Source organism: Stegostoma tigrinum, chromosome 29, assembly GCF_030684315.1.
Source record: "Stegostoma tigrinum isolate sSteTig4 chromosome 29, sSteTig4.hap1, whole genome shotgun sequence".
Taxonomy (NCBI): Eukaryota; Metazoa; Chordata; class Chondrichthyes; order Orectolobiformes; family Stegostomatidae; genus Stegostoma; species Stegostoma tigrinum.
Window position 1 is genome coordinate 1,892,925 of NC_081382.1, and position 13,312 is coordinate 1,906,236.

General features: G+C 46.0%; 1 protein-coding gene across 6 annotated transcripts in view; it reads right to left on the reverse strand.

Moving 5' to 3' along the window:
* Positions 1-400: 400 nt before the first annotated feature.
* Positions 401-13,312, reverse strand: part of traf2b (Tnf receptor-associated factor 2b) — a 46,905-nt gene continuing 33,993 nt past the window's right edge. For all 6 annotated transcript variants that reach the window (XM_059638259.1, XM_059638255.1, XM_059638257.1 and 3 more), the window contains 2 exons: positions 6,200-6,348; positions 401-4,854 (listed from right to left, as the gene is read on the reverse strand). In XM_059638259.1, coding sequence (XP_059494242.1) covers positions 4,636-4,854; positions 6,200-6,348 — 368 coding nt within the window. In that variant the 3' untranslated portion in view covers positions 401-4,635. The remainder of the gene's footprint in view (positions 4,855-6,199; positions 6,349-13,312) is intronic.

Genomic DNA, 13,312 nt, shown 5'->3' on the forward strand with positions numbered 1-13,312 from the left:
GTAGGACCTGCTCCATATTAGGAATATATAGTTACACTTGTTGGCTATCTAACAGGAAAGACTGAACAGGTCAAAGTTATTTCCTTTTCAACAGAAGGCTGAGGACATGACTTAAAACAGGTCTTTACGTTTTCCAAGTATAGGGGAAACCAAAACCAGAGGCCATTATTAGGCAAAATATGTAACTTGTTTACACAAAGAATGGTTATAGCAAATAACTTAGCTCTAAAAACCAACATGAGTGAAAATCAACTGACATGTCACAAGGAGCAAAAGTATTAGCATTTATCATTGCGTCAAATGGGCTGTAAAATAGAGATGCTGCACAAATGTCTTTCTGTCCCTATTATGTTTCTTAAGAAAAACAAGTTGAGTGATAGTAAACAATTGGACCAGCTTTCTAAATTGTTTTTTGCCAGATGCCCAATACCAGAGAGTATCCTGAACTGCTTAGTAAATAAAATCTTAATATTCAGCAATAAGGAGGAGGTTTGGCTAACAGTAAAATTAAATCAATTCTAGTTTAATAAAAACAAAACAATTGTTTCTTTATAGCTGTGTGTGGATTAGCAACCAAAACAAGGAAAAGTCGTATACAGCAATAAAACCCACCTTGAACCCAACAGATACATACATTCTACACACATTACACATACAATTTTACACACACATACACACACAATGTACAGGTGTCCCTCTCTCACACACATACACAGTTTAAAGAAGCTCAAGTCCATTAAGTATGTCTGCTGAGCCCCATCAACTAGCCTTAAACTACTATTCTAAACAACACAGATGCAATTTATACTGAATAAAGCACATGTTTTTATAGACCATTCCCTCCTGTATCCCCAGCAGGAAAGGCAGCATGCCCGTGTACTGCCCACATCCACATCCAAGCTGTCACTATCGCCAATGGCAGGTAATATGGTCCACCAATACAATCCAGCAACACCCTGTTGTCGACTGCAGGAAGGAAATAGAGCTGTGGTGCTTTTATTTGTATTTTATTTGAATAGCAGTTCATTAGTTTATTGTTGATGCTGCTTCCTGGATTACAGCAGGAGCCCAGCTTAGATTCCCTGGAGATTCTCAAAGTTTCCAGTTTGTTTTTGCTTTCACTGGAACCTGGAATGTACTGCACTTTTGGTTTCATCCACCCTTTACTGAGATGTGCATCAGTTAACACTGGCCAAGTAGCAAGGATCTCTGCCCACAACTTCATTCAGTTTGATATATTTTGACACTCAAAGCCATTTTGATTAATGCAACTGTTTACTTTCAACCCTGCAATTTTGCTAATCCTAACTGCAAGATATAATAGCTGAAAAGGTAGCACATTCCTCAAAGTATTTACCTACAATATTAAAGTTATGGAAAACTGCTGTGTACAAAATCCAGAAAGTCAGCTAACATGACCATAAGGTATTCACTCAGGCCTGAAAGCTCTTGACCCCTCAATTCAAAGAGACTCCAGTCCATTAAGTATGTCTTACCCCCATCAACTTGCATTAGACCGTTACACTCATTACACAGAAGCACATGTTCTTACACAGACCATTCCCTCCTGAATCCCCAGGAGGAAAGGAAACATGCTCCCACTGCCCACAGATCCACACACAAGTTGCCACTATCTCCAATGACAAAGCATAGCGTATATATTACAACCCAGCAACACCCTGTTGCCAACCAATGGAAAGAAATAGAGCTGTGATGCTGTTATTGGTATTTTATTTTAATAGCAGCTCACAGTTTTTGATGCAGACCCAATCATAGTTAGTATCCACAAGAACATGTGGTGTGCATTTTACAACTTCCTCCAAACTAGGTAGCACAATCTCACACCAAACCCACTCCTTCACGGAGCTACATTAAACCCTCCCTCCTTAGTGCAGAAGCCACTGGCCACCACACCATATACCTGCTCATGGTCCCCTTATCGTGAAATATCAGAGTGGCACTGAGCTTTTGTCTCTGTTCATTTCACCACTTCCCTGAAAAACATACTTCTCCTCACAATCCCACATACTGCCTGCAAGTACCATCACGTCTTTCCCCACTTACCTGGCTGGAAAGCTGCAGAACTCCAACTCACTGCTCAATTTACTTACATATTCCATCAATCAAAGCAGGAATCAGGGTAAAACACCCTGAACACAACGTTCACTCAGCCATTTGTGTTCTCCGTCATTGTACAACTATGGAAGGGGCAGCAGTTAATATAGAAAACTTCAAATTTTACTTCTAGGGATTCCAAAGGTGAGACTGTATGAGCAGTGCCATTTGGTCAGCAATTCCTCACATCAAGACTAACCAATACCAGTCCACTTCCACAACTGCTAAAACTACTACCTAGCCACTGGGAAATTCCCGTACTGTACAGAATTCAGTCCAGTTCATTGGGGAAATCTTCCCAACGGATCATCCACACTTTCCTCCCCAACACCTGAGCGTGCCGGATTCATGATACTTTGTTCAAGTAGTTTATGACAAGTGATCCAGTGAGAATCAATGGCAATATTCTGACCTAATGGGGACTTTCCAAAACCAAAGATTCACCCAATGGAAAAGTTGGAAATGTTCCCAAATTAAACATGAATGGATTTATGGTAATTTTTTCCTCATCTCCAAGTCTCTCAGTATCTTGAACTAATTCTTACTTAATGTCTGTATCTCACCATCTCACATGGTCACGTAATCTGACCAAAACCATTTCACTATGCTTCAGCCAACAGTACCACACAACCTATGGACAAGGCAAGCAATGATGAGCCAGTTTATATTGGACACTTCCCAATTCTAACAATCAATCAGGTCTCTGCTCTAAGATTCACAACAAAGGGAGACAGGCACCAGAACACCTGCTGCCAATACCCTCTTTTCCATCTTGGATCAGGACCGGACCCTTTTGTCGCCTACCCGTTGCTCGGATAAACTCTCTTGGCGGAGCATGCAGGTCTGGTATCTTGTTGAAACTCTTCCATACTGAAGCCTTGGCCCATCCAGAGACATCAGAAGGAATTAAGCTTCTTGGAGCTCCGTTCATTCTCAGCAGTCACTTCATCACCTGGAATTACTGTGTAAAACTTATAAATTATTATGTTTTGCTTATAAAATAATGAGCTAGAGGCTGTTAATATATAAAAGGGTAAATAAACACAACCAGCGCTCAAAGTCCTGATGGAGGGATTCTAAGCATTGCTGAGTCAAGCTTCTGCCTTCCAACATGAACTCGATGGTTTGGGAGTTGTCGGTGAGCCCATCCTCTCCTCTTAAGTGTGTTACCTCCACGGTGCACATCACCACCAAGGCAAGGAAACATACCTTCACAGTTAAACAGCCACCTAGTTACACAAATCAGGTTGGAGACACCACCTCATTATTAATGGCACTGTCCAGGTGGACTTAACACGGAGATGGAGATCACACTGCAACTGACAGCAATCAATATGAATATTCTGCTCTAGGTGCAATGCACAAACAATTTAAGGTTCCTTTAACGCCAAGCTGGGAGTGGCACATTGCATACATTGCACATCAGGTGAATCCATTATCACAGGGACTGTGGCCTCTTCCAGGTTAACTCTGCAGCTCACTGTGTGACTGAAGAGCTGTGAACATGGAAGACAAGAATAGCTGCTCTTCCTCTCCCGCAGGGAACTACTCGCTCCCAGCTGACGAAGCTTACACTGCTAAATTTAGGATGCTCATGGGGCAGACAGTCCCAACCCTGTTCACACTCAGCTTGAGGATGTGCTGTGGCGTGCCTCAGCAAGGGGAAAGGGAAAGGTACATCCACTGTGCCTTGCCTTAAGCTGCTGTCTCTCGTCCTTCTTTCATAAACACAGTTTGTGGCTTTGGCCCACAGTGTGACCATCAAGATGCTGCTATCTCTGGCAAGTCTGCAATAGTCAAGAAGCTCCTGCAGTGGAACCTGTCTTTACAGGGAGGTACAAACCAATAACAATATAAGCTGCAGATCAGCTACATGCTCATTTGATAAGGATCATACAATCTCGCCAGTGTGGAAGCAGGCCATTTGGCCCATCAAGCCCACATCAATCCTCCAAACAGCATCCCACACAGACCCAATCCCCTACTCTATCCTTGTAAAACTGCATTTCCCATGGCTAATCCATTTAGCCTACACATCTCTGGACTCTATGGGCAATTTCATATGGCCAATCCACTTAACCTGCACATCTTTGGACTGTGGGAGGAAACCAGAGCACAGGGAGAATATGCAAACTCCACACAGTCACCCCAGGATGGAATGGAACCTGGGTCCCCAGCGCTGTGAGGCAGCAGTGCTAACATTACTGAGCCACTGTGCCATTCTATTGTACATCGTTTGTTAATTACGATGTCTGTAGAAGAATACTCCCATCTGCTAATGACAGGCCAGCCATTACCTAGTTTAATGGCAGAGATGTGGGAGGTTGATCTACTCCAGGATAATGACTCAGCGACAAAGAGTAACTTAAGCTATGGCAGGTAACGTGGAAATAGTGCTCGGTGTTGTGCACACACCACTGACTCACACCGTGACCAGCAGCACAGCACCACTAAGATAGTCAACTGTTGCTGCATTGTACAGTGGACAGCAGCCCATTCCAGTGTCTGATGAAAGGTTTGTTACAGATCAGTTAAATCCACAATGGCTTTGATGAAAATACAGTCCTCACGCGAGTAATTGTTCTTGCTGTCCAGTTTGCTAAGTGGACAGAAAAGTGGGCACCCACTGGCAATATTCATCTCGGTGACTGGTCTTTGGAATGAGGAGGAATTGATGTCTGGTCTGAACGCATCGATGATGTGCTCACGGTTAGTCTGGTCCATCAGCAACAGAGTGACCTGCAGAGAGATAACACTGGGAATCAAAACAACCAGCAGGCAGTACTGACACTGAGATCATTCAAATATGTGACCGATGTTTGCCATGAACAGGGCACAACAGCTAAACTGTGCACATTAACATCCCACAAACAGCAACACATTAATGAGCCTATAATATGATCTTTTCCTCTTGTGGGTCGGGAGAACCCAAACTCACCAGACACCACTGCCCCTCCCCCCTCTCCCCATGACTGCCTCCGCCTCTACCCCCCACCCCATGACTGTCTCCGCCTCTCCCCCTGCCGTGACTGCCTCCGCCCCTCCCCCTCCACTGTGACTGCTTCCGCCTCTCCCCCCAACCCCGTGACTGCTTCCGCCTCTCCCCCACTGAGATTGCTTCCGCCTCTCCCCCACCGAGACTGCTTCCGCCTCTCCCCCCCCCCCCCGGTGACTGCCTCCGCCTATCTCCCCCGTGACTGCCTCCGCTTCTCCCCCCGTGACTGCCTCCGCCTCTCCCCCTGCTGTGACTTCCTCCGCCCCTCCCCCTCCACTGCGACTGCTTCTGCCTCTCCCCCCAACCCTGTGACTGCCTCCACCTCTCCCCCACCGAGACTGCCTCCGCCTCTCCCTCTGGCGACTGCCTCTGCATCTCATCCCCCGAGACTGCCTCCACCTCTCCCCACCGAGACTGCCTCCACCTCTCCCCACCGAGACTGCCTCCACCTCTCCCCACCGAGACTGCCTCCACCTCTCCCCACCGAGACTGCCTCCACCTCTCCCCACCGAGACTGCTTCCACCTCTCCCCCCCGGTGACTGCCTCCACCTCTCCCCCCAACCCCGTGACTGCCTCTGCCTCTCCCCCCGGTGACTGCATCTGCCTCTCACCCCCCGTGACTGCCTCCGCCTCTCACCCCCCCGTGACTGCTTCCGCCTCTCCCCCCAACCCCATGACTGCTTCCGCCTCTCCCCCCAACCCCGTGACTGCCTCCGCCTCTCCCCCACCAAGACTGCTTCCGCCTCTCCCCCCACCGTGACTGCCTCCGCATCTTACCCCCACCCCGTGACTGCTTCCGCCTCTCCCCCACCGTGACTGCCTCCGCCTCTCCCCCTCACCATGACTGCCTCCGTAAATGCTTCCAACCCATCCCTCTCCCACCCCCAGAAACAGACAGCACGCTGCCCCAACCACTGGAGACAGACTGTATCTTCAATACTTCTCGTTGCCTCCACTGTTCATGGTTTACCAGTACTGCACTGAACGATGAACCCAGGTATCTACACCTGAACCTGCATGCAGAATACAAGGACATTTAATCTCAGGTCACAACCTGCAGCCAGTGGCCAATGAGAAAGACAACCCACCTTTTGCTTGAAAGGCCACCTCAACAAACCATCGTAGTTTCCTCTCATAATGACAAAGAAGAGAGACATGTGGGTTCCACGGCCCACACCATCACCATTCAGATAGACTCGCAGGCACATCTTGTAGCCGTATTTGCTGGTGTAGAAAGCTGGGCAATGGGTAACAAACATTTAATGTCAGACTGGAGATCTAGGCACAGAGACCAGAAAGTAAGCAATATTGGCAGCCAATGCTATAACATACACCCCACCTTACGTATTCTACATTTAACTGCATTAAAGCACAAATATGGCAGTGGCTGAATGATAGCAAGAGAGTACAGGAGTGTCGAATAAATGCAAACTTTACTCCAGTCTGTAAACCACATGATTCCCAGAGATCGGTAAATGGATTCCCGCTTTTCTCAATCGTATTAATAACAAACTTGGGTCAAAATTTACAGATGATTCTAAAATTGGAGGCCATTGTGAATCAACAGTCGGGGCAGTGTAAGACTCAATGAACAGGTAGATGGCAAACAAACTCTAAATGCTGTGCAGTGTGATGTGATAGCTTTTGGTTAGGGGACAAGGGATAATATGAACAGCACAATTCTAAATAGGGTTCAGGAGAAAATAGACCTGGCTGTCTGTGCGGAAGTTGTTAACGGATGCAGAGCAGGTTGAGAAAGTGTTTACAAAGGCAACTGGGATCCTGAGCTTTTGAAATTGAGGCATGGATTACACAGCAAGAGGGTTATGGTGAACCTACAGAAAATACTAGCCTCTGCTGTATATTTCAGGCACTCCAGTAAGGATTTGAAGGAATGTATAAACGTTTCATAAGAATGAAGTTCCTCATCCCTGGAACCAGTGATGTGGATGGATTGGTGAAGATGGGCCTGTTTTCCTTGCAGAAGGGAAGGTTGAGGAATTTAACTGAGATGTTCAAAATCTTGAGGAGTGAGGGTAGAGTTAATGGGGTGGAACTGTTCCCATTTGTGAAGAGATTAGGAACCACAGCACAAAACAGGCAATGATGATACAAGGGAAAACAATGCCTCTGATCTGTATAATGCCATCAACTAAATGAAATGTTCCAGGGTGCTTCACAGACACATTATAAACCAAGGTATTACATCAAGTCAGTACATTCCTGATTCGGAGTGTGGGCAGGTAGACGCACATTTCACAAGAGAATTGGATAAATAGATGATAAGAAGGGTTAGGGACAGGCAGGTGACTGGCATTCGCTGAGTTGGTCTCAGAAGAAGCAACTTTCCACAGAGTAGGAATGGAATCTGTCCCCAGAAATCTTGGATATGGCTCAATTAGAGTATTAAAGCCAGATCGCTGCAACTACTGTTAATGAGAGAGAAAGAAACACCATTCACAAGATAATAATAAAATGTGAGGCTGGATGAACACAGCAGGCCAAGCAGCATCTCAGGAGCACAAAAGCGGAAACCAAGCGGAGGCTTGGGGACCGCTTTGCAGAACACCTCCGCTCAGTTCGCAACAAACAACTGCACCTCCCAGTCGCAAACCATTTCCACTCCCCCTCCCATTCTCTTGATGACATGTCCATCATGGGTCTCCTGCACTGCCACAATGATGCCACCCGAAGGTTGCAGGAACAGCAACTCATATTCCGCCTGGGAACCCTGCAGCCATATGGTATCAATGTGGACTTCACCAGTTTCAAAATCTCCCCTTCCCCCACTGCATCCCTAAACCAGCCCAGTTCATCCCCTCCCCCCACTGCACCAAACAACCAGCCCAGCTCTTCCCCCCCCACCCACTGCATCCCAAAACCAGTCCAACCTGTCTCTGCCTCCCTAACCGGTTCTTCCTCTCACCCATCCCTTCCTCCCACCCCAAGCCGCACCCCCAGCTACCTACTAACCTCATCCCACCTGCTTGACCTGTCCGTCTTCCCTGGACTGACCTATCCCCTCCCTACCTCCCCACCCACACCTTCTCCACCTATCTTCTTTACTCTCCATCTTCGGTCCGCCTCCCCCTCTCTCCCTATTTATTCCAGTTCCCTCCCCCCATCCCCCTCTCTGATGAAGGGTCTAGGCCCGAAACGTCAGCTTTTGTGCTCCTGAGATGCTGCTTGGCCTGCTGTGTTCATCCAGCCTCACATTTTATTATCTTGGAATCTCCAGCATCTGCAGTTCCCATTATCTCTGATACCATTCACAAGAACTGCCTTTGAGTTTATCATGAACTTAAAAGAGCTGAATGGAATTCCCCTACTACTATGGTGTCAAGGAAAGCAATATGGAGTTGGCTTGAATAAACAAACAATTCTTCCTGTTGGCAAATGCGTGATGGGCACGGTGTAGAGAGAGCTCGAGTTTGCATCTAACCCAGGGCTGTAACTGTCCTGGGAATGTTGGCTGGGGACTGTGTAGGAGAGGCTTTACCTTGTACATGTTCCCATGCAACCCTCTCCTGGGTGTGTCTGATGGACACTGGGTGCAGAGGTGGACAACTAGGGAGGTACTTGACCTTCCCTTTCAAAAACATCTTCACTTAGTGCCACAGAATCATACAGCATGGAAACAGATTCTTTGGTCTAATCAGTCCATGCTGACCATAATCCCAAACTAAAATGGTTCCACCTGCCTGCCCTCAGTCCACATTCCTCAAAACACTTCTTATTCATGTATTTATTGAAATGTCTTTTAAACATTCTAACTACACCCACATCCACTACTTCCTCAGGAAGTTCATTCCAGAAATGAACCACCCTCTGTGTGAAAAAAAAATTGCCCCCACATCCTTTTTTAAATCTCTCTCCTCTCATCAAAAACATACCCCCTGGACTCAAATCCCCCCCCTTAGAGAAAAGACACCTGCCATTCACCTAATCCAGATGCCTCATGATTTTACAAACCTCTATAAGATCACCCCTCAACCTCCTAAGCTTTAGTGAAAAAAGTCCCAGCCTATCCAGCCTCTCCCTATAACGCAAACCCTCCATTCCCGGCAACATCCTGGTAAATCTCTTCTGAACCCTCTCCAGCTTAATAATATCCTTCCTATCGCAGGGCAACCAGAACTGGACTTAGTACTCAGTACTCCAGAACAGGCCTCATCAACATCCTGTACAAGCTCAACATGACATTCCAACTCCTATACTCAAAGGTCTGAGCAATGAATACAAGCCTTCCTAACCACCTTACCTATATGACACAAACTTCAAAAAATTACTTTAAAAAAACCCTTAGGTCTCCTGTTCTACAACAGTATCCAATGCCCTACTTTTAACTGTATAAGTCCTGCCCTTGTTTGTTTTACTAAAATGCAATACTTCACATTTATCCAAATTAAACTTCGTCTGCCACTCCTCAGCCCACTGACCCAATTGATCAAGTACTCTTTGAAATCTTAGATAACTTTCTTCACTGTCCACTATACCAACAATCTCGGTGTCATCTGCAAGCTTACTGTGCACGTTTTATTATATTGCAGAATTTTCATAGAATCCCTACAGTGTGGAAACAGGCCATTCAGTCCAACAAGTCCACAGCGACCATCAGAGCATCCCACCCAGACCCATCCCCCCGTAACCCAGTCTCATCTAAATCATTAATATAAAAAGGCAAACAAAGGTGGACCCAGCACCGATCTCTGTGGAACACTGCTGGCCACACGCCTCCAGTCAGTAAAACAACCCACCACCGTCACTCTGTCTCCTGCTGTTAAGCCAATTTTGCATCCAATTGGAAAGCTCACCTAGCTAGTTTTCTAAAAACAAAACTGAACTTCACATCTAGCTTCTACAGAGCAGTCTTTCTGATGTCTCAATACAAGAGAAGTAAAAAGAAACTTCCACTATTTAAATTCTACTTGGCAAATATTCACTTCATTCCGATAGTATTAAATATCCATAATTATGGCCAACATTAAAATCCATGAACGGACAGAAAAATGGCCTACTGCTGAAAGGCTGAATGATACTGCAACTGTGAAGGAACAGTGATATACTTCTAAGTTAGAATGGTGAGTTAATTGGAGGGATCTTGTAGGAGGTGGCATTCCCTTGTATCTGCTGCCCTTGACCTTCTGGGTGGCACAGGTCATGGGTTTGGAAGCTGAGGGGTTGCTGTAGTGGGATACATACAGTTACCACTGAGCCTTAGTAGGGAAGGAGGGGTGTCGAAAGCGGTCAATGATAATGGTTTTTGAAAAGAAAATCAACCTATTTGGGCATGCTCTGACACACTTCTGTGCTAGACAGGACTCCAACCTGGACCTTCTGGTCCAGAGGTGAGACACTACCACTGCTTCACAACAGTCCTATGTTAATACAGCAAGTAATTGAGGTTAACTTGAGTATTAGGGGAAGGCTGCTAATTGATGTCTGGATATTTAAACAGGGAACATGAGGGTTCTGTGGTGCAGGGTAGTGTCACTACCTCCATGCTAGAAGGACTGGGTCAAGTCCCACCTCCTGATGTGATAGCCACAAAGGTAAATCATAAAAACCATTATCCATGTAATCAACTGGTTTAGAGCATTAACATGAGGAACAGCTTGGGGGGCAACTTTGTTTGTGCAGAAAGTTTATTGCCTACACCAGTTCGGGTCTCTCCATTTCTGTTTGAGTGGACTGATTATAATCAATTAACTGTGGTAGCACAGGATGGCTGCCTAACTACTGGAGACTAAGATTTCCTTCAGGCAAAATTTGAGTTACTTTGCATTTGGAATCAGTCATTGTTCTCCAAACATGACTGGATATGATTCCGCACCAGTGTTTTGTGAAGCTGGACATTATGGTTGATGGAAGAATGAAGGAGAGAAAAAGGGACAAGGGTTACATCCTTGTCAAAGACAAAAAAAAACAAGCCAAGGTCTGGGCACTATTGCTTCTAACTAAAAGCAGGATCAATAATACTTATACATGGAGCTACAGCCTCAAAATTGGACATGGAGAATGGCTTGGAAATCCAATTAAAATTTATGGATAGAATTTAAGTAAGTTGATCAATTAGAGGCATGCTCCAACTTTGATAAATTTGCAAAGCTGGATGGCTGTCAGCGTGCATTCCTTGAGGATAACTGGCACAGATTACACTCTTACAGAATATGAACAAGTCTTAAAAAGTGAGGAGGCATAATACACTTCATACACACATATTATGAGCAGATTACGGCAAATATGTGCTGAATGAGTATGAACAAAGTGATACCGATTGATAAGGCTAATGATCCTCATGGACTATTGCTGAAAGTCAGCACAAAAGTAACATCCATGCCAGAAAGGACCAAAGAATGGAGGCATGATACATTAAAGGGAGAGCAGGGAAAGCCACCAACAAACACAAACACTGGCTAAATGTAAATCATGAGATTTAGGGTTAATGGTAGGTGTCTTTTTCCTAGAATGTAGAATTTCAAGACTAGGGTGCACATTTTAAAGGTGAAGAGAGAGAGAGATTTAGAAGACACGAGCAGCACATTTTTTACAGAGGGTGGACCACATATGAAATTAACGTTCTGAGGAAGTGGTGAATCCGAGCAAAGTTACAACATTTAAAACACAATTAAGTACGTGAATAGGAAGGATGTGGAGGGATATGGGCCAGGAGGAGGCAGGTGGGACTACTTTAGTTTGGGATTATGTTCGGTATATGTTTGGGTCTGTTTCCATGCTGTATGAATCTATGAGGGACAGGAGTAATGTGGAAGACCAGAAAACACAGTATAAATTCTGAAACTGTACCTGGAGGTAAACATAACCTTAGGTAAAAATCAAGAGTTATAACCAGAGAATATCTTTTTGCATTCCACAATGAAATCAGAAAGGGAGCAGAGAGCATTGATTGACAAGAACGAGGTCCATTGAGCAGATTGGGAATCCCATAAGAATCTGAACTCCTCACAATTTAGAGATAGTAGGAACTACAGATGCTGGAGTCAGAGATAATAGTGTGGAGCTGGAGGAACACAGCAGGCCAGGCAGCATCACAGCAGCAGGAAAGAGGTTAGTAGGTAGGAGATGAGGGTGAGGCTTGAGGTAGGAGGAGGGGGTAGGTGGGAGCAAGGACAGGTTAGGGAGGCGGGGACGAGCTGGGCTGGTTTTGAGATGTGGTAGGTTGGGGGGAGATTTTGAAGCTTGTGAAGTCCACATTGATACCATTGGGCTGCAGGGTTCCCAAGCGGAATATGAGTTGCTGTTCCTGCAACCTTCGGGTAGCTTCGTTGTGGCACCGCAGGAGGCCCAGGATAGACGTCGTCTACGGAATGGGAGTTGCAGTTGTTTAGTGAGAAACGAGCGTAGGTGTTCTGCAAAGCGGTCCCCAAGCCTCCGCTTGGTTTCCCCGATGTAGTGGAGGCCACGACGGGACTTCACAAGCTTCAAAATCTCCGCTGCCCCTACCGCATCTCAAAACCAGCTCAGCTCGTCTCCACCTCCCTAACCTGTCCTTCCTCACACCTATCCCTGCCTCGCACCTCAAGCCCCATCCCCATCTCCTTCCTACTAACCTCGTCCTGTCCACTTGACCTGTCCGTCCTCCTTGGACTGACCTATCTCTTCCCTACCTCCCCACCTACACTCACGTTTACTGGCTCCATCCCCGCCTCTTTGACCGGTCTGTCTCCTCTCCACTTATCTTCTCCTCTACCCATCTTCTATCCGCCTCCCCCTCTCTCCTTATTTATTTCAGAACACCTTTTCCCTCCCCTCTGAAGAACGTTCCTATGATGCTGCTTGGCCTGTTGTGTTCATCCAGCTCTACACCTTGTTATACCAAACAAAGAGAGTTGGGAAGCTGGGGAGAATTTGACGGGTAAATGCAACTAGAGACAGGCAATCAATGCTGGCCACCCAGCAATGCTCACGTCCCGTGGATGAATTTTAAAAAAAGCGGCTACATACAGGACAGCCCAGTTTATCACACTGCGGAAAATGGATTGAAAAAGTGTTCCCTGATGATGTCTACAAGATAAAGCCAGACTGGTGACTCAGGGTTTCAAAAAGAGTTGGTGATCAAAGTTAGTGCACTATCTACAAGATGCACTGCAGAAATTCACGAAAAATTCCTTAGACAACCAAATACCCAACTACTACTATCTAGAAAGACAAGTGCAGCAGACACATGGGAACACCACCAC